The following is a 23,159-nucleotide window of genomic DNA, read 5'->3' as shown; positions in this document are numbered from 1 at the left end:
TGGTCTGAGTTGATCGCTAATGAACGCTTTCAACTCATCAAAATTGGTGCTTGCTTGCGGTGGTACTGGTTCCTTAGCTCTTCCAACTGGGTCTTCTGAGTTTCTTGCGTTGCTTGTCCCCAACCCAGTTGGTTTAAAGATAGTTGGAGGAGGGATAAAGGTTGGAATTGGAGATGGTAAGGGGGAAGAAAGAGGACTAAGGTTTTCTTGATCTAAGTTGGTGTTATCGTGATGCATTAGATCAAGAATATCTTCTTGCGAAGCCAAGGGTCAGTTTGGGAGAGGTAGGTTCAAGTCTAGCCATGCTTCTTCTTCGCCATGTTCCGCTTCATATCCTTGTTCATCTTCTGAAGCATCATCGTTGTATTCAATAATCCAGATGCATCTTCTTTTAGGGACGCATTGGAAGGATCGAGATCTTGCTGCCGCAGTCTTAGAAGGTAGGGTAGGTTGATTTGGTAAGCGGCGAAGCAGACGCCTGATTAATTTAATGTCCATTAGACCATCGATCTTCTCATATTCATCCCCCAGAAGGATGCCCCCGCGTTCACACAACCGCAGATTAGCCAAGGAAGTAAAGTTAGCCGCGTGGTTTTGCTTTGATGGCCTTGATCTGATCCACGATTATTCTCCCTATGTCCAGGGGGATGCACTGCATGATGCAATAGGTGGCCAGGATGTAGGGTTGGCAAAATTCCCTGTTGGTTGGGTCCTTGCGGGGCCCCGCTTTGATAGGGGTGGGGAATCCCCGGTTTGACTAGGGATGGGGTCAAACCTGGGAAATTTTTTGGGGCCCCGTCCGGGGACGGGGCGGTATCCCAGCCTCGACCCCGACCTCGATTAATCCCCGACCCCGATTTGACATATTTATAATTTTAATATTTTATAAATATATATTTATAATATATAAAATACTATTATATATGATATGTTTATATGATAGACCTTATAGTGTTGGTATCCCAATATTAAATATCTAAATTCTAAATCTAAGCCCAAAAGGTCAAAGCCAAATTTAATCAAATTTTAAATAAAATTTTAATTTATAAAATGGAAATCCCGCGGGGAAATGGGGATAGGCCGCGGGACCCCCATTTCCTGAAGGGAATCCCCCCCCGTCCCCACCTTCAAATGGCAGGGAGAGGCGAGGATGGGGAGAAATTTCCCACATCTGTGGATGAGGATCCCCCCACCTCACCCCAGCCCCGTTGCCATCCCTACTAGGACGTGCTCTCTTGAGACCGTTTCATCATGCGTTGTTGGTATGATATGGTTCTTAATCAAATATAACCATAGGTTTGCATCCAGTGTGAAGTTCCTGGAAGCTAAAATCATTACTCCACTTATTTATATTTGCCAAGTGATTCTAGGTTTGGCCACCACTCGTAATGCATCTTCTAACTGGCTGGGAGATGGTTGCTCCAAGATGCGATTTCCTTTTGCGTCCGGATTACATTTAATATCGAACACTTCGTTGATTTTGTTCGCAGAGAAGTGCACCAAGATGTCATCAACAAGCATTGTGTTCCTTTCCTCATCAAACTCACTTCTATAGAAGCGACGGACAAGATAGGGCTAAATCCTCATGGGCCTAACGCATAGTTGACTCCAGCCCATGTTTGTTATATATGGAGGCAATAGGTTACGTTCAAGGAAGAAGCCTTTCTTAGTAAGGATGTCATTGAATTGACGCTTCCTCCCCTTAGTCTTCCTAGGTGACACGGCTGTCACCTTATGTTTCCCTGCCTCATGCGTTTTGGCTTCTTGTGCAAGTTCCCTTAGCTCAATTTCTAATTCTTTTTGAAGGGCAGACTTCTTTCACCCCTGACGTGCATGCTTATACCTCTCCAATTCCTTTTTCGAAGCTCTCGAGTCAGAGTTGCTCTCATGCATTGCACCTTCAGATCCAAGTGCAGGACGCTCTTCTTCGTCATCCTCCGAAATCAACTTTCTTTTTCTCAACGTTTTTCTTCTTTTTGAAGGCCCTTCATTTGCATTAGTTTGTCGAGGTTATGATGCGTCCGGGCTAACCTTTCTTTCTCTTTCTTCATTCTCTTCTTCTTCTAATTCAGCTTCAAGCATCATCACATATCGCTCCACCTCATCAACTTCGAGTGATGCGTTGGTTGGGTCAGGACACATCACTTGATCCACATCGAGTTGTCCTTGGTCTAAGCTTGCTAAAATCGCTCCAAAGACTTCTTTCTCGTCCCTTCGAGCCAACTCTGCAAGCTCATTACTATCTCGCTCTGATGCAGGACTGTTAGAGCTTGGTTTAGGAGGGGTGGTTGATGGGGTGCCAGATGGGGTATGCGGTGACCCAGGGGATGATATGATGATGGGTGATTGAATGGGTTGGCTGGATGCTTCCGCTTTGATGGGGAAGATTGTGTCAAAGGTTAGATGGAGAGAGGGGAAAGGGGACGCACGGTAGGTGATGGAGTGGTGTAAAGGTGGTCTGGGATAGGGTCATGCATCGCACCCACTGGACTGATGTTCGGAATAAATGGTGGTAGAGTAGGTTGTCTATAAGGTTTAGTGGTAGATGCAGAGGTCGAAAGGCGTCTTGCTATAGCCTGCCACTTCGGCTTGGTAAGGGTTTTGGGTTTAGGTTTGGGGGAGGTTTTGGGTGTTTGGAAGGTTTTAGAAGGTTGAGGTTTTGTGATGGTTTTAGAGGGTTTCGACCGAGATGGTCTCTGAGAGATGGAAGAAGACCCGCCGTGCGAGGGTTTGGCTAGAAAAGGTCTTTTCTAGGCGAGGGGATGAGGGAGGCGACATTGAAACGAAAGAAGAGAAGAAAGAGCTTACGGGGGATCTCTTCCGTAGCTTAGCGATTTGTTATGGCCATCGGAAGCAGATGACATCGTTGCTGAAGGAGATGATCGGAATGTTGACTGAAATGCTTGGTTCGAATGGACGACGAGGGTTTGGGAGAAAAAAACTTCGAGAGGAAGGAATGAAAGTAATGGAAGAAGAGAGAAGGCCGAAGGGGTTGCTCTTTATAGGCTGTTAGGGGAATAAGAAGCGACGCCAGGCGGTCATTAATTTCGTAGACGAAAGGACGTGCCTAAGGTTTCTAAGCAATGGAGTGCTTTACATCTTCGAGGGACGTCTTTTCTGTTTGGTCTATGTGTTGGCTTAAGTCCAACGCATTAGAATCCTACCTTCTTTCTAAAATTCTTCAAGTTGATTTATTTTAATTAGAAAAGCAACAAAAATCAGCAAATAACCATAACTCAAAGCAAAGGCTAATAAATAACACAAAGTAAATTGCAAACAATCACAAACATAAAATACATAATGCAAAAAGAATTGGTGTAGAAGAAGCGTCGTTGGAATATGTGTCTATTTGAACGTAGGGAAGCTTCGACGTGAGCCTCAATTGGCCTCGCGCAACTCGAGGGATGACTTTTGTCATTCTAAACTTTCTTCAAAGTAGGGCTTCACCCTCTGCCCATTTACTTTGAATGCATTTGTGCCATCTTCTCGTGTCAACTCCACAGCTCCATGTGGAAAGATTGTTTTGATGATAAACAGTTCTGACCATCAAGATTTTAATTTTCCTGGAAACAAACGCAACCATGAGTTGAATAATAAGACTTTTTGCCCAACAAAAAATTCTTTCTTACTGATGCATAGGTCATGCCAACGTTTAGTCTTTTCCTTGTAGAGTTTACTGTTTTCGTATGCGTTTAGCCGACATTCATCAAGCTTATTGAGCTGAAGCTTGCGTTGTTCGCCCGTGGCTTCCAAGTTTAAGTTCAACTTCTTTACAGCCCAAAAAGCTTTATACTCCAACTCCAAGGGTAAGTGCAGGCTTTTTCGAATACCAAAGAGTATGGAGACATACTTATTGGAGTTTTGTAGGCAGTTTTGTAGGCCCAAAGTGCTTTGTCTAGCCTTTGTGCCCAATCTTTCCTTGATGTGTTGACTACCTTTTCCAATATCGTCTTTATTTCCTGATTAGATACTTCTGCTTGACCGTTGGTTTGAGGGTGATATGTGGTAGCAATCTTGTGCCTGATATTGTATTTAGCAAGTAATTTCGAAATGATGCAGTTAATAAAGTGCATACCTTCGTCACTCACCAGTGCCCTTGGTGTTCCAAAGCGTGTGAAAATATTCTTGGTGAGAAACTTTGAAACAGACGCTGCATCATTCTTGGCACAAGCCACAACTTCCACCCATCTTGATACATAATCTACTGCCAGCAAGATGTATTGTTGACCATAGGAAAGAGGGAAAGGTCCCATAAAATCGATGCCTCATACATCAAATAATTCGACTTCAAGTATATTATTCAGAGGCATTGCGTCCTTTGAGGATATATTACCTGTGCGTTGACAAGGGTCGCACTTGAGAGCATACTCCTTTGCATTCTTGAAGAGGGTAGGCCAGAAATATCCACTTTGGAGAACCTTTGCAGTGGTTCTTTGCCCTTCAAAATGACCTCCGTAAGAAGAATCATGACACTCAGAAGGATGCGTTGTGTCTCTCCTTCTGGAACAGACCGACGCATGATGGAGTCGGGACCTTGTTTGTAAAGAAACGGTTCATCCCAAAAATAGAATTTGATATCGTGAACAAGCCATTTCTTTTGTTGAGAGTTGAAGTGCTCAAGGAATTGTTTGGTGGTCAAGTAATTAACAATGTCTGCATACCACGGTTCCCTATCTTCAACTTTGAATATGCCTTCATCAGGAAATGCAGCTCTGATTTCATCTTCTTAGTCCTGTATCTCCTGATTCTCTAATCTCGATAGATGATCAGCCACCTGATTTTCAGTCCCCTTTTTTTCCTTGATGTCAATGTCGAATTCTGGTAAGAGCAACACCCATCTGATTAACCTTGGTTTTTTGTCCTTCTTTCTCATCAGGAACATAATGGTCGAGTGATTTGTGTAGATGGTTACTGACGCACCAACTAGATAAGATCTAAATTTTTCAATTTCGAACACTACAGCCAGCATTTTCTTCTCCGTAGTTGTGTAATGCTCCTAAGAGTCGTTTAAAGTCTTTGACGCATAGGAGATAGGGTGTATCAAGTTTCCTTTTTTCTGCCCCAACATGGTTCCAACTGCAATGTCGCTTGCGTCATACATCAGAATGAAGGGTTGTATCCAGTTTGGTGCTATTAGTATCGATGCTATAATTAATACATACTTCAATGTTTCAAATGTGTTGTGACAGTCATCATTAAATACATAGGGTCGGTTCACTTCTAATAGTGCGCTCAGAGGATGCACAATCTGATAAAACCCTTTTACGAACCTTCTGTAGAAGCCTGCATGTTCTAGAAAACTTCGTAATGCTTTCACATTTGATGGCTGAGGAAGTTTGACTATGACATTAACTTTGGCTTCATCAACTTCCATTCTGGCTTTAGACACCTTGTGGCCCAAAACAATACCTTCAGTCACCATAAAGTGACATTTTCCCCAATTTAACACAAGATTCGTTTCCTCACATCGCAGAAGGACGACCTCTAGATTGTCTAAGCAAGATTGAAAGAAGTCTCCAAAAACTGAAAAAGTCGTCCATGAAAACTTCAACAGTTTGTTCAAGAAAGTCTGAGAAAATTGCCATCATGCATCTTTGGAACTTTCCTAGTGCATTGCACAGTCCGAAAGGCATGCATCTGAACGCGAATGTTCCAAATGGGCATGTGAATGTCGTCTTCTCTTGAATTTTTGGGTCGATAAGAATTTGATTGTAACCAGAGTATCCATCTAGAAAACAATAGAATTTCTTTCCAGCTAATCGGTCAACCATCTGGTCAATGAAGGGGAGAGGGAAGTGGTCCTTCTTGGTCGCCGCATTGAGTTTCCTATAATCCATGCAAATACGCTAGCCCGTGACAGTCCTTGAAGGGATGAGTATGTTATTACTATTGACTATCACTGTTGTGCCTCCCTTTTTAGGGATGCATTGAACTGGGCTTACCCAGCTACTATCGAAGATAGGATATATTACTCCTGCGTCCAACCACTTGATGATCTCTTTCTTCACTACTTCCTTCATTATAGGATTTAGCCTACGTTGAGGCTCAATTGATCCAGTATTCCCCTCTTCTAGCCTAATTTTGTGCATGCAGTACGATGGGCTGATGCCACGGATGTCAGCCAGTGTCCATCCTATTGCCCGCGTGTGTTTTTGTAACATTTGCAAAAGAGAGCATTCATTAGGCTTAGAAAGATTAGCTGAAATAATTACAAGTAAAGTGTTATTTAATCCAAGAAAAGCATATTTAAGATGGTCAGGTAAAGGTTTCAATTCTAGTTCTGGTGGTTCCTCAAATGATGGACGTGCTAGCTTCGTCTACCACTCACTCAGACTTGGCGGTGCGAGTTTCTTCATGGTTTCTTCCAACGCAAGGACCTCACAAACTTTGTCCTCTTCTTCAAGCAATTCTATTTTATTAAGTTGACATTCTTTATTATCCAGAAATTTTAATGCGTTTAACACATTAAATTTCATTTCCTGGTTATCTACGCGCATGGTCAATTCTCCCTTATGCACGTCTATTAGTACTTTCCCAGTGGCAAGAAAGGGGTGTCCAAGAATGATTGGTACATCCTTGTCTGCTTCATAATCAAGGATGATGAAATCCACTGGGAATATGAATTTGTCAACTTTTACTAGAACATCATCAATCTTTCCTTCAGGATATGTGATCGTTCTATCAACGAATTGAAGCGTTACAGAAGTGGGTTGCGCTTCACCAATTCCTAATTTCTTGAAAATTGAGAGGGGCATGAGGTTGATGCTTGCTCCCAGATCACACAGTGCATATCCCACGTCTAGCCCTTCAATTGAGCACGGGACTGTGAAGCTTCTCGAATCCTTCTATTTCTTGGGTAATTTGTTGCTAACTAACGCATTGCACTCCGCATTAGAGCAATTACTTCTGTCTCACTGATTCTTCTCTTCTTCGTTAGAATATCCTTCAGAAATTTTACGTACTTTGACATTTGTTCTAAGGCTTCTACAAGTGGGATATTAATGTGTAGTTGCCTCAAAAGTTCAAGAAAATGCTTAAATTGCTGCTCATCATTCTTCTTCAGGAAGCATTTGGGAAATGGTGCTTTTAGCTGCATCATAGGGTCTCCTACGTTAGACGTGCTTGGGTTCAAATGACTTGTGGATTTTGGCTTCCGTTCTTCTTGATCTTCTAATGCCTTCGGGTGTGTTGTGTGCTCAGTTGAAGGATTGTTGGTTCTTGGGTTCACGATTCTTGCTACAAGAGGTCCGCCACTTCGCAATGTCACCGTATGACATTGCTATTTTTCGTTGCTATTTCCGGGGGTTTTCGTATTGCTGGGCAAGAATCCTGGTGACCGATTCTTCAGCTCATTAGCGATTTGCCCCACTTGTATCTCCAGATTTCTAATGGATGACGCTTGACTTTTAGCAATGCGTCGTTCTAGGCGATATATTCCTTTAAGAGGTTTTCAAGCGGAGAAGCTGAACTCGATGCATGACTTCCTCTATTAAAGGATTGTTGGTCTCCACAGGCCACATAGCTAACCATGGGCTGTATGAATGTTTCCACCTGATTTACCTTTTGCGTGTTTGATGCGTTCCCCAGTGATATATTATGCAAAAGGTTTGTCATGGTAGCCACTTGTGCAGAGAGCGTGGCTATTGCGTTAGAATCAATAGAGTTCACATTCTGAGACGGTCTTCTTCTATCTACTCTTGCGTCATAAGTGTCATCTACACATTCCATATTATGCTTGGCGATGCGGTCCAGTATTTCCTTAGCTTCATTGTAAGATTTGTCCATGATACTGCCAGCTGCAGCTGCGTTGACTACCATTTGAGATGCTCTGTTCAATCCGTCATAAAAGGTTTCCATCTGGACAGTTAAAGGTAGTCCGTGATTAGGGCAATTCTTGACCAGTTTTTTAAAGCGCTCCCATGCGGCACTCAAGGTTTCGAATTCTTCTTGCTCAAAGTTCATTATTTCTCTCCGCCTCCTTGCATTCGTGATGGGTGGGAAATATTTCTGCATGAATTTCTCCACCAACTTTTCCCAAGTTGTTATCTCCCCAAGCTTTAAAGAACTCGCCCATTGCTTTGCATCGTCACACAGAGAATATTGGAATAAAGATAGCCTGATAGCTTTTGGGGTGATCCTAGGAATCACAAACGAGTTGCACGTCTCCAGGAAACGTTTCATGTGGGCGTGAGGATCTTCTCCACGAGCACCCCCAAACTGGCTAGCTGTTTGAAGCATTTGTAACATCACAGATTTCATCTCAAATCTTGTCCCATCTGGCATTGGATATATGATCCCTGGTGAGAAATCATACAACACAGGAGATGCATACTCCCGTATGGGATGCGTACTACCGTTTGCCATTATGATAGGATTTTGAGCAGCGTGGGCTAGCTGTTGAGCTAAGTTATGATTTGCTTGCTCGTCCGCCATTTGTTGTTGCCTGATTTGCTGTCTGAGTAGTTGTTGCCTTAACCTACGACGACGATTAGATCGATTTCTTTGTCGGAAGGTCCTTTCAAATTCGGGGTCGTATACGTGTTCAGAAGTGTTTTCCATTATCATAAACGTTTACAAGCTTCAACTTAGCTTGTAATACTCCCTCAGCTGTAAGTTTCCTACAAAAGATACAAGCAAAATTTTAGGTTAGTTTTGTTGCTAAATCCCTGGCAATGGTGTCAAAAACTTGTTCGTTCAATTCGTGTTGCGAGCTTAGGAGTGTATTGTATGAGGAAATTGGAAAAAGGGTGCAATTATGAATGATGCGTTGATGATGCGTTAGTGATGCATTAGTGATGTGAAGGGATGCTTGACACTTCTCTTTATGCGTTCAAGTTTTCCTAAATTAGATCCAAGTATAAATCCAATTCAAGTTCCTGGTAAGTCCAGGGTCGAACTCAGGGATTTAGATTAAAGCTAATGCAGAGCTTGCGTTGTAGCTAATGTAGAAGTATCCTAAGTGAATACGGAATGAGTTATCTATACTAAGTTTGCTGTGTACGTGCAAGAAGGTACAAAAAGGTCAAGTAGAAAATAGGGGGGTCATGTGAAAATGGTGTAGTGCAAGTGGTATGCGTCAATCTGAGTGAAATGTACACGTACAACAATGCGATGTGGATGGAAATGACTTGTTTATCTCTATTAATGCATTAAATTTTTACTTACTTTCTATTCAACACTTCTTAATGCGAATGCCATACAATTTCCTATATTTAGGATGTATGTGTTAGTCACAAAATGCAATAAAACCCTAATGCTTCTATCTCTAGATGTACCAAGCGTTTCTAACTTAATGCTTGCTTGCTTATTCTCTCGAATAATTCAAGCTAAGGTAGCTTTTACCAAGTGATTCAGTTGGCTTAGGCGTTTAGAAATGGACTTTGCATGAAGTTATAGATGCATCTAACGTAAAGCAAGAAATAAACGGTAGCGAAATGTAGTAGATCAAATATGAGAATTCATAAAGAAACAAATTGTCTTTACAAGATCAATACTCAATCAAATGAGATGAAGAGAGTTAGAATTGGGACGAAAAGAAAAGAGTCAAGCCACAGAGTACAATCTCTTGTCCTCTTTGGATCAATTTAAAGTCGTGTACAACCAACATGTAGAAGAAATGGAAGAAAATTCTCTCTCGATCTAAGCTTTCTCCACTCCTTGATCGACGGTGGGGGCGGATCTCTTCCTTCTTGTGTTCTTCTTGTCACAGTAGCACAGCTATAAGTCTCTAAATTTTAGAATTATACAAAACGAGCTAATCCTTTCATCTGGTGGGGTTTCTTCTATTTATAGGCGTTGTTCTTCATCAGCTTGATGATGGGGCAGCACTAAATTCCATACCCTGGTTAGCCACTTGACACTCACACTTTTCAGACGTCACCAGCTATAGATGCCTATGCTTGCAAGTGGTGATTTGACACAAACAACCTGAATCAATTAATCTTTCTTGCATTGAAACCCTCTGATGCATGCCTATGCGTTGACGTTGCTTGCAACACAATCTTTGTTGAAATCCTACAATATTATGCATTAGTGACAACTTTTTAGTAATAAACACTCTTTGGTATGGGTTTGGTAGTGTTTGAGTAATTCCATATGTTTTCTCTAAGAATGATGAGATTTTATCATTAAAAACCCTAATTATTCCAATTTTTGAGAGACAATAACTTGTATTTCTGCAAGTTATTATGCATCCATGGGTTTCACTTAGACCTAGGCTAGCTATTCATCTTAGCCATGAGATCGGTCCAGTATAAGGTTTACAATCATAAAATACACCCAAGAATGATGAATTATAGAGGAAAAAATAAGAGAAGAAGAGAAAATTGGATTGGGGGCTGAAAGCTCGAGAGAGAGAATGACTTAAAAATTAGGCAGATTTCATTTATGAACGTGCTTGACTTAAGTTAGGGAAAATAACACTTTTATGGTGCTATCAGCTATTTCTCTCATTATATCCTCCAACATACCTTGCTCTCCAGCTAGCCTGAGGAAACCCTAAGAGATTGGACATGGCAAGATAATGGTCATAGTGGGACTACTCATATAGCCAAATGATTGATCTCAACATCCAAGATGGATGTAAGGATTAGATTCTTAGTTACTGGTCAGACGGAGTTTTTCGCTTGATTCCGGACAAAATAATTTAACCATTTATACCTTACTCTATAGTAGTGGAATACGGATTGAACTCTGGGAACTGTCGAATTCCTCTATTAAAGTGTTTATAGTCTGAGGTAACCGAGGGAGGGTTTGAGATTGACTAATTGCAAATAAATTAAAATTCATAAAAGTAAGAGAGCAATTTGAAGGTTGTGATAATCAATGAAAAAGACCTAGCTTCGGTTATTGTGAAATTTCCCTATTAAGTTTACTTGATCATCAAATTCTCATAACTTGATTTGAGTATTTGTTTGTACTTAACCAAACTAATTAGAAAAGCCAATTAATCGTCCTAACTAACTAATTAGTCAAAGTGAACTGAAGAAAAGCATGAGAATCCAAATTGTCCTAATTGCATTAAGATTTAAGGCAACGTTAAGTTGAATATTCAATTGTAAGTTTCTAATTAAATATTCGCTTGATTCAATCCTAGGTTCATTAGAGCAATGCTTATCATTATCGATTCACAAGCTAACCTATCCTATTGCCTCTTGCAAATTGACATACAATTACATGTCTTTTATTATAAGCCAATCTAAAGTGGTAATCCTATAGTCAACAATTGCTAGAAAATATGATAATAATCTATTAAATCATAATTGAAATCAACAAATACAAATAAACCGATTTCAAATTCTCACAAGTTACACAAATAGGGACAAAATATTAAAACCCAAGCTAGAATGAGATACCTTAGTATATGATCTTCATGAAGATCGATGAGGTAAAGTTTGGATACATTTAGACCTAAAGAGCAGAAGAAAATAGAGAGAAAAATGTAGAAAATTAGTTGGGACCGGAACTGGAAAACCTAGGCAACTAAAAATCTTTATATAATAATCGAGTTGGCATTGAGACACTAGGGTGTAGCGCCGTGGCGTTGACAGATGAAACAAATGGATCCACTTAGGATCGTAGTGGCACTATGTGTTCTGCATAAAAATGGGACATTTTGCCTTATGATGTCGTAACACCATGCCCTCAGAGGTAAAATGGTAATTTTGACATTCTCTTGCTCGGATAATGTATTTGAGCTCCATTTTTGCCTGTTTTAGCTTTTTTTCATCACCAATGCTTCGTTCTACCTTTTAGGTTCTTGATACCTACAAAAGCATGAAATAAACATACAAAATCTAAGAACAACCTCGTGTTAAGTGAAGCAAGATAGCACATTGTTTGTGCTATCAGTGACAAGGATAATGATAGGAATGATGTCCTAAATCTCTTGTATTCTCGTAGTTTGTAAACTCTATGAAAATTTTTTTATTAATAAAATAATTACTGTTCTATATAATTTAAACATGTATGTAGAGTCATATAGGTGGATCATGCTTAAATGATAACCTGAACGACCTGTAGTAGATGAATAAGGCTAGGTATGTTATTATGGTGACACTACGGATATGAACCACTTTGTAGTTATTAAAAGTATTGAAAAGTGCTACAAATGATATGATCTTGATGATTTATGTGGAGACATGTGAGCGAAGGTGGATATAAAGAGTTTGTATAAGACCGAATCATGAAATGAATAATCTCTCTTTATAACACTGTTGCTAGAAGAGACTTACATTTCACCAGGATGACCATATGTGACTTGACCTCAATCCTGAGTGAGTTGTGAACTCTTGCCTTTGACGGTGATCCTTTGATTTGCATGAGTGAGAGTGGCCAGTTTTGCCAACTCAATATACCTACCATTTTGGGGATTCGTCTGATTGGGGAGCTAGGAATATAGCTATGCAAGAAAGAATTCACTCCTTCCTTATTGTTAGGGTAAGTAGATAAATTTCTTATTTAAGGGCTGATTCCAGGGCTTGAACAATATGGCACCACACCTTCTCTTGATCAAAGAGGGGTTCGGTTATAGTTGGACTATAACTTATTGTTCATCAGAGGGATTAGTGATACTTAAGAAGTTAGATGTAACTACAGGGGCAAAATGGTAACATTGACCTAATTATACTTACAAGCAATTTATGAAGGGTCAATGCACTATTGATTAGTTATATCCAATGGATATAGAAATATATCTGAAGTTCGAAGAGTGCAGTTGTCGATCTTTAGTAGAGTGACCGACAGTTAATGAAGGTTGATTAATTTAAATAAAAAATTTAATTAATTAATGAAGTACCATTGGAGCTTCAATTTATAGGTCCATAAGGTCCCCTCGTTAGCTCAATTAGGATTAATGAGAATCAAATTAATTTTTGGTTAATTTGAATTGTTCAAATTAATTAAGAGAATTAATTAATTATATGAGATATAATTAATATAATGTATATAATACGTTATATGATTAATTTGAATTGTTCAAACTAATTAGAAGAAATTAATTAAATAAGATATAATTAATATAATGTATATGATACATTATAAATTTTATGAGAAAAATAAGTAGTGGAATATGATTCAAATATTAGTTATATGAATATGATTGATATAAAATATATAATGTATGTGATACATTATAATATAAAGTTTTAATGAGAGATTAATTAACTATAGGTTATATTCTATGTGATATAATATAAACTATATGTTATATGTTATATGTGATACAACATATAGTTTTATTGATATATAATAAAGTTGGTTATTATATATAGTTTTATTTATTTTAAATTTAAATCATTATTTTGATTTAAATCTTAAATAATAAGAGAGGAAGTTATAACTTCATCCCCTTTAATCTCTCAACTTCCCCATTTTACATGTGATGGAGTTTAAGTTTGAACGAAGAGTGGTTCTTCTTCCTCTTCTCTCTGTGTTTATAGGGCTCTTTGTGTGTTTATATGGTAAATCAAAGATAAAAGATGCAAGAAATTAGAATGCAATTAATCATTAAACTTAGTTATTGCAAATATACATTAGATTTCCTACTCCTAAACTAAGAAACTAGCCTCGACGACTCGCCGTGACAATGTAGTTGAGATCAAACATCATCCAAAATACTACAACCTGATATCACCCAAAATGTGCTATCTTAAGTGTCTCTAATCTTTGCCCGTTTATGAAGCTTAATGTGTTTATATGATTATATTTGTAAGATCTCGAGTAATTCATACATTCTTGAGCATTACAGACCATTTAGGGTTGATTTAAAGTAATTAGGAACTAATTAGAGAAACCAGGCTTTAGAGGAGGACAAATGATGAAAATGCCCCAAAAGGTTTGGTGCCATAAGGCAATAACACCACAAGGCGAGAGTGTCGTAATGTTGCCTTGTGGCACCATGGTGCTTTGGATTTTGATAGAAGGTCGCATGTACACATCGCTGTTGCGCTTTGATATGAAGGGCCAAGCGCCGTGGCATTGCCACAATTCTTTATATATACCTCTTCATTTTTTTAGGTCATCCACCATCTCCCAATTGGCCTCCAGCTGATTTTCTTCCTCTTTCCTCTTTTCCTCTTGTATTTCCTTTATTTTCTCTCATGTAATCGATAGAGATAATGTCGGATTTTTTCTTGTCCATCACCATGGGAAGGTAAGATCTACGGTCTTCTAGTTGAGAGGATTTTGGAGGAACTCTTTGTATTTTTTGGAGTATTTTGATAATATGATTCATATTTTTTGTCTATGGGTTTCTATCCTGATTAAATTGCTGGATTTATTGTATTTTGTCATGATTATCTGACAAACTACGTGAGAACGTTTGATTGGATGCTTTAGATTAACATCTAAAGAATTACCTGATCCAAAAGACTGAAATTATAGGTTAAACTATATGTGACATGAAATTATAGGTTAATCTCTAAGAAGCAATAGGTTAGATAGACTTGTGATTTATGGTCGACAATGAAGAGAATTGTTCTATTGACCTAGGGGAAACTATATTGAATGTATCACTACTACAAAAACTATGTTATTTGATTTTTTTTTTTGCAATCAAGTATCGATGTTACTTGATGTTTTTAAAAATGTCCCGTGTCAAGAATAAGACAAATTTTTTTGACTGGTTAAAAGCGTCAAAAGCTATAATTTACTTGATATGTTATAACAGTCTAGTATATGAAATCTGTTGACTTATTTTAAATGTCAAGTATCTAAATTCTTGACATTTATTATGGATCAAGGTTTTCACAACTTGATAGTTTTTACTTGTCAAATGTAATTTCTTCTTGACACCCAAAAACTTACAATTTAATAAACACTTGATACATTTTGCTTGTCAATTTTGTGTTTATGTTTTTTTTTTTTTAAATTGTATTATTAAAAATTACCTATATAATTGCTCATATTTTGAGGTCTAACAATCACGTTGATATATACAAGACGAACAATATTCACCAACCAAATAAACAACACACATATTTCCAATCTTGTCAACTATATAAACAAATAATATATATTCACAATTTTATGTTTACAACATTACTAAACTAACATCTATAAGAATAATTCCAACATTATTCTATATTAATACTTTCAATATTACAACACTAACAACCTCAATGAATAATTCAAAAGTTACAAACTCTCTCTCTCAATAAACGAATAAAACTAATCCCAAGACTCGTATGCCACACACTTCTAAGACAATTTTATTTTCCCCAACATATGGAAAATGTTGCCAAGAAACCCAAAGTCACAATTGCCTCTACAACAATACAACAATGCTTATCAATAAAGTAGAAAATTATCATGTTAATGAGTAAAGCCCAGTCAAAATAGTTTCAAAAGAAAAACTAATGAACAATCTAAATATAGTAGACATCAAACATATTCTATATCCTCAACTATCTATCATTTAGAGAGACAACACAGATAAACCAAAAGAAGTATAAACAATTGAAGAAACTAAAAGGAATATAAACGTTTAAAGAAGCAACAAAGATAAACAAAAATGTTCAAACTCTATGCTACTTCAGATTCAAGAAATTTGAATATGTTTATAGTTTTCTCATACATATTTTGTATCCATATCTATCGATCATTTAATCAAATGAATTAATATCTTAGATCAGTTTAGCACAGAAACCCTCGATAGTAAAATAGAACTTCCATAGCTATATGTTAAAAATGGTACATTCAAAGAAGAGCAAGTGTTAGCCTCTGAATGGATTGAACATAGAAAATTAGACATCAAAACATTAACTCACAAAAAAAAAAGGTCACCACCAGAAACTCAAATTCAACTTTGACTAATAAAAGGAAAATCAATAACCTTAGGTCTAACAGTGCCTGCACGAAGAAGTCCTTGTATCTTACAATCAAACACATCATATGGATATAAGCTACTCCAGGAACAACAAACTAAGATAAGGTAATTGTTGAAGAATAGTTCGATATTTTCAATCAATAATTGAAATACCAAGTCTATATTTTAATTTACTGGATATAAGCAGCAAAATATAATTCAAATATCATATATTTTTCAACTTTTTTTTGTTGGTTCTGGAGCAACAAAATAGCCTTTGGAATGAAATGTGATATATGTTCCTAGAAGAATGGATTTACTTCTAATATCTTGTAACTTATAAAACTCATAAGTTAAAACATGATATGCTACCTTGATTTCATGAACTAGTTTCCCTTCCTTGCTTTTGTAGACCTTAGAGTATACAATCCTGTAATAAACAAAATATCACATCTTATTTAGGAAATAAAACTGACAAGTGGTAGCCTAAATGATTTTTGTTTCTTCATATTAAAAATAATCAAACGATCTAGTGAGTACTTTTTTAATACACTAATTGTTTGAGAAGTGTATCATTGCTACTAGGTTTCAATCAAATTAGAAAGTTATTCGGTAATTATTGAAAATATGTCATAAGTGATTACTGTTATTGATGTAAATTTGAAGAATGACATTTGTATGTATAAAAAATTGTTCGGCCTTTGGAAAAATTCAGTGTATATTGTCATTTTAAGAGAAACCTTTACAATTTTGTTCTGTGATGGATGTAGTTTAAGTAGTATAGAAATGGAGGGCTTTTACATGAAAGCAAAGCAGGAAGCAAAACATTAATACTCAAATTTTGAAATGCTCATGGAAAATGTGTACATATGTGCCTTGTTGATGGGATTGCCATACTCATGGCAAATACGCATTGGCACTAGCGTTCGACGCTTTTTCCAGAAGCATCAAATTTGTTGCAGCTAGCATCAAGCCGCTACAAGTTATTGTAGAAGAAGCTTTAGCACGCGGCGCTGCACAGTTGTCTATATATAATATTTTTCATTTTGTACTTTGGGAACGAGGAGACTTAGGTCGATTTTGAGAGTGTTAGTTTGGTTAATGGCCAAAACTCATGAGATTTCTGGTAACTTATAGAAATACAAGGTTATTGTAATTGAAGAAGCTTTGACTCAAATACCTCAGTTTTTTGTTTGTTTATAACTAACTTTGTAAATGGTCAGTTGGTATATTCTATAAATACCACTGATTTTAAATTCAAAATAGAGAGTTATTATCATTCTCCTTAGTTTTCTGTAAACAACAAAATCTATATGTAATCTTCATCAGTAAAAGAATTCAGATCTTCCCATGGACGTAGGCAGTCTTGCCGAATCACGTAAACACTATGTCTCCATCTTCTTGTCCATACGAGTGTTTTCTTTACTGTAAATCGCGTGCCATTCAATTATCTTTCACATCGCATCGAGTAATCTGAATATCGAGTCAATCGTGCATTGATTCTTCACTATCGAGTAGCTTCGAGTACATTGTTTTCACCTTCGAGTCACACCGAGTTTCGTTTAAGAACCGCCGAGTACGATCAAGTATTAGATCTGTTGTCATCAAGTTCCATCGAGGATTTAACATAGACTCATCAGACGAAGAAGGGAATTCTCATCGAGGATCAAGTAGGAAGACATCGAGCATCGAGTTTCGAGTATCGAGGATTTGAAAAAATATTTTTGAGCTATTTCTTCATCTATCCAGCATTGATCTTGAGTATTCGGGCCTTCTGAAGAGTGATCAGCCGAACAATTTATGGTATAAGAGATTTTAAAGATCATCAAGGTCAACATTCTTGGAGCATCAAGATTCTCAAGAAATCAAGACTCGATACTCGATCGGATAAAAAATGGATGTTGCAAGGTATGAGATTGAGAAGTTTGATGGGAAGGGCGATTTTGGCCTATAAAGCGATTCTTGGACAACAGAGAGCACACAAGGCCCTTTTGGACCCACACTATATCAACACAAGAAAAAGAAGACATGTTGCTGATAGTGTATGGGACTCTGGTTCTGAATCTTATTGACAATATTTTGAGACAAGTAATTGATCAAGACACGACCTACAAGATGTGGGTCAAGCTGGAACGTCTTTTTGCAACTAAGGATCTCCCCAACAAGATGTATCTAAGGGAGAAGTTTTTCACGTTCAAGATGAATTCTGCCAAACCTCTTTCAAATTATTTGGATGAGTTCAAGATGATAGTCTCAGAGTTCAAGAGCCTTGGTGAGAAAATTGGCGATGAGAATGAGGCTTTTGTACTATTAAACTCTCTACCCGAAGCCTATAAGGAGGTGAAGAATGCCTTGAAATATGGTAGAGAATCAGTTACCACTGAATCCATCATTTCAACATTAAGAACTAGAGAGTTAGAGCTTGAGTCAGTAAAGAAGGAGCAGCCTAGTGCAGAGAGGCTGTTTGCCAAGGGGAAGACTAAGTGGAATCAGTTTAAGGGGAATAAAAACCAGTCAGGCGAAGAGCACAAAACTAAGACCAAGTTGAGATGCAACTACTGCAAGAAGAAAGGTCACTTGATGAGAGATTGCTATAGCCTGAAATGGAGAAACCAAGAAAACGAGAAGGATCAGAAGGAAAACAACTAGAAGCTTCAGTGGTTGAAGGTTCCTACTTTTATTCTGATGCCTTAGTCTCCACTAGAAATCAAACGAACTAAATCAGTCCTCTTGGGAAGCATGACTGGATACTTGACTCCGATTGTACCTATCATATGACATCTTTCAGACCTTGGTTTAATACTTACAAAGAAGTAGATGGAGAATCTGTATACATGGGAAACAATGAAGCCTGCAAAATCAAAGGGGTTGGTTCAATATCCTTGAAGCTAAAGAATGGATCAATTAAGCTTCTAAGAAATGTGAGATATGTATCTTTACTCAAGAGAAACTTGATATCTCTGAGCATAATGGACTCCATTGGGTGCGAATGTAGAGGAAAAGGTGGAGTTCTTGAGGGGATCAAGGATTCCAAAATTGTGTTGGTTGGTGAGAAGGTCGATGACCTTTACATTGTAAGAGGACTAGAGATGATGAAAAATGTCTACACAGTTTCAACAACAAGCTTAATAGAGGCTGACTTGTGGCACAAAAGACTATCCCATATTAGTGAAAAAGGGATGTAAGCACTGTCCAAGCAAGGAATTCTGCCCAAAGGTATCAGTGAGCACCTTTCCTTTTGTGAACACTGCATTTTAGGTAAAGCAACTAGGAAAAGTTTCACAAAATCTTAGCACACCACCAAAGGAACATTGGATTATGTCCATTCTGACCTATGGGGACCATCTCCTACACCAAGCCTTAGTGGCTCAAGGTATTTTCTAACCTTTATAGATGATTTTTCTAGGAAAAGCTGAATATACTTTCTTAAAACTAAGGATCAAGTTTGTGGGGTTTAAGGAATAGAAAGCCATGATAGAAAATCAAACATCTAAAAGGTTAAAATACTTTAGAACCGATAATGGGCTTGAGTTTTTCAATGAACACTTTGATAAATTTTGTAGTGAGAATGGTATAACTAGGTATATAACAGTGAGGTATACACCTCAACAAAATGTGGTTTCCGAGAGGTTAAATAGAACCATAATGGAAAGAGTTAGGCATTTGCTCTCTGACGCTATCTTAGGGAAAAATTATTGGGCAGAAGTTGTAGTCTATACAGTGTATACCTTGAATAGGTGCCCTCATACATCTTTAGAGTTACTTACCCCTGAGGAAAAGTGGACTAATCATCCTCTTAACCTAGATAACCTCAAGGTCTTTGGATGTGTAGGGTTTGTACACCAAAATAAGGGAAAGTTAAAGGCAAGAGCAGTCAAGTGCATGTTTGTAGGCTTTACAGATGGTGTCAAGGGGTTTAAGATGTGGCATCCGGTTGAAAGGAAGTTCATAGTGAGCAGAGACATCACCTTTAGGGAAGAGGAGATGTTTATGCAAAAGGAGAAAAAGATTGAGGATGAAGGAGAGTCATCCAACACAGGAATTGAGGTGGAGTTATCAATTGAGTAGCGAATAGAGTCTAGCCAACCTAGTGACACAAGAGAAATTGAGGAAGATGTAGAGGAACATGAGGAGACAACATGTGAGCAACCTGATTTAAGCCAGTATGTCGTAGCTAAGGATAGGCAAAGGAGAACTATCACACCTCTAGCTAGATATACTGAAATGAATTATATGAATATGGTTTTAAATCTTGTGGTAGCTCCTTCTAACCAAGAACTAACTACCTTTGAGGAAGCAACAAGTTGTGCTAATGCAAGAGATTGGATTGAAGCAATGAATGAAGAGATGCATTCATTAAAAGTGAATGACACTTGGTCTTTAGTTCCTCTACCAAAGGGTTACAAACCTGTTGCATCTAATGGATTTTCAAACTTAAAGAAGGAGTATCCTACGATCAAAAGCCTAGGTATAAAGCTAGATTGGCTACAAAGGGGTTCACTCAAAGAGAAGGAATAGACTATTATGAGATTTTCTCTCCTATTATCAAATAGACTTCCATAAGACTTCTTCTATCCTTAGTTGCTCAAAATAATTTAGAATTGTATCAACTAGATGTTAAAACTGCCTTTCTTCATGGACATCTAGAGAAGACAATATATATGACGCAACCTAAAGGATTTGAAGTTAAAGGAAAAGAAAAGTCTCTTTTGCTTACTCAACAAGTCTATATATGGGTTAAAACAATTACCTAGGTGCTGGTATAAGAGATTCAATGACTCTATTTCTAGCATTGGGTTCAAAAGAAGTTCATTTGACATATGTGTTTATGTAAATACAGGATCTTACAAGGACAAGATTTACCTACTCATATATGTAGATGACATGTTGCTGGTAGGTAGGTCCAAAGGAGATCTAACCCATGTTAAAAACCTCTTAAAAGGAGAGTTTGGTATGAAAGACTTAGAAGAAGCAAGCAAGGTCCTAGGAATAGAGATCCAAAGGAACAAAAAGGAGTCTATTCTAAGAATCAATCAGTCCAATTACTGTGAGAAGATCCTTAGAAGGTTCAACATGAATGATGCTAAATCTATGAGCTTACCTATTACTTAGCATTTTAAGCTTTCCTCAGCTAACTCTCCTAAAGATTTTGACCAAGAACATCAGAAACATATGGCTGTCATACCCTATAGTCAAGTAGTCGGAAGCCTAATGTATTTAATGATTTCTACCAGACCTGATCTCTCATATTCAGCTAGCTTGGTAAGTAGATATATGTCTAATCCTGGTAGAAGAAACTGGAAGGTTACTAAATGGATCCTAAGGTACCTGGTTTGGTCTAAAAACCCAAAATTAATCTACCAAAGGTCAGCTGAACCAAATCTAGAGCTTTATGGATATGTGGATGCTGACTATGCTGGTTATTTAGACAAAAGAAGGTCCTTAACAAGTTATCTTTTCCTTTTTGGTCCTAATCTAATCAGCTGGAAAGCATCACTACAACCTATAGTAGCCTTATCTACAACAGAAGCTAAATATATGACTTTAACAGAAGCAATCAAAGAGGTATTATGGCTCAAGGATTTCTGAAAGACTTTGGAATAGATCAAATAGTGGTGAAACTCTACTGTGACAACCAAAGTGCTATTTGTTTGTCTCGAAATCTAAAATTCCACACTAGTAATAAGCACATTGATATCAAGTATCATTTCATTAGAGATAGAATTGAGATAGGGGAGATAAAAATTTTAAAGGTTCATACTTCAGACAATACAGCTAACATGTTCACAAAACATGTTTCAAAGCTTAAGCTGTTTAAATGTTTAGAACAGGTTGGCTTTGATCTTCTAGACACAGGGTAGACAAACCGGTCAGAATCAGGAAGTTCAGAAGATTGCAAGGCATTGGAGTCAAGGTGGAGAATTTGAAGAAGCTTTGACTCAAATACCTTAGCTTTTTTTTTTTATTTTATAACTAACTTTGTAAATGGTCAGCTGGTATACTCTATAAATACCACTGATTTTAAATTAAAAAAAAAGAGTTATCATCATTTTTCTTAGTTTTCTATAAACAACAAAATCTGTATACAATCTTCATCAGTAAAACAAAATCTCTATATTCTTGCCTTATCTTTCTTGTTCATACGAGTATTTTCTTTACTGCAAATCACGTGCCATTCAATTATCTTTCAAATCATATCGGGTAATCTGAATATCGAGTCAATTGTGCATCGATTCTTCGCTATTGAGTAGCTTCGAGTATATCATTTTCACCTTCGAATTGCACCGAGTATTGTTCAAGAACCGTCGAGTATGATCGAATATTAGTTTTGTTGTCGTTGAGTTCCATCGAGGATTTAATAGAGACTCGTCAGGACGAAGAAGGGAATTCATCATGGATTGAGTAGGAAGACGTTGAACATCGAGTTTCGAGTATCGAGGATTTGGTAGAATATTTCTGAGCCATTTCTTCATCTATCCAACATTGATCTTAAGTATTTGGGCCTTGTGAAGAGTGGTCAACCCAACAGTAGTCTTTTGCTTAGAATAATGAGGGTAGATATGCAAGATATGCATTAATTATACAAAGAATTCATGATTAATATTATATTTGCATTGAAGTACACTAATACCACCTCTAACCGCATATCATGAGTAAATTGCGCCAAAGTGTTTCTTTTGCAGTTGACTGCAGGATCTGTTCGCATATATTGATCTTCTACCCGATGAACAAATAGTTGATCACATGCCTCGAGATCTCTGACCCTGTGTTAGCAGATCTTCTGCCGAAACCTTCAAAATGTACACCATGATAGCACTGCTGAAATTCTCACCTACTGTGTCAGATATGATGATTAATCAGAGCAGGAATTCCAACAATTGTCAGTGCATGGATCTATAAATAGAGTCTTGACGCCCATGAAGATGGGGTCCGAGACTTGAGACTTTTCTATCTTTGGGTTCACTTATTGTACCATAAGTAAAGAGAGAAGAAAGTATTTCTTGAGAATTTCCACCTCCAAACTTCACCCTGATTCATCATCGGAGCTTCACTAGAGTAAGAGTCTGAGAAGGCCTTCTCTACTCCACACTACCATCTCATCACTAGAAGCCTTGACATGCATCTGTTGGAAGCAAGAAATTGCTGACAATTGCCCTTAACTTTACTTCTTTACTCTTGCTTATTGTTGTATTGCATTTTGACTAAGAGATTATTCATTTTGCAAACAACTATTCTATTTCTATATATATATATCGTCATGTCTACTTTCATCATCTTCTCTAGCCTTACATTCACTTTTTCATTTACCATGAGTTGCTAATCTTCATGGGGTTAGGGGGAAGGTTAATGTTAT

General features: G+C 37.6%; 1 protein-coding gene across 1 annotated transcript; it reads left to right on the top strand.

The window, feature by feature from the left end:
• Nucleotides 1-20,029: 20,029 nt before the first annotated feature.
• LOC120067522 lies at nt 20,030-20,917 on the top strand. The gene is made up of 2 exons (XM_039019073.1): nt 20,030-20,273; nt 20,646-20,917. Exons 1-2 carry the CDS (start codon nt 20,030-20,032, stop codon nt 20,915-20,917), a joined length of 516 nt encoding a protein of 171 aa, XP_038875001.1.
• The last annotated feature ends 2,242 nt before the right edge of the window (nt 20,918-23,159 follow it).

The sequence above is a fragment of the Benincasa hispida genome, chromosome 12 (genome assembly GCF_009727055.1).
Source record: "Benincasa hispida cultivar B227 chromosome 12, ASM972705v1, whole genome shotgun sequence".
Taxonomy (NCBI): Eukaryota; Viridiplantae; Streptophyta; class Magnoliopsida; order Cucurbitales; family Cucurbitaceae; genus Benincasa; species Benincasa hispida.
This window is presented reverse-complemented; position numbering and strand designations above follow the sequence as displayed.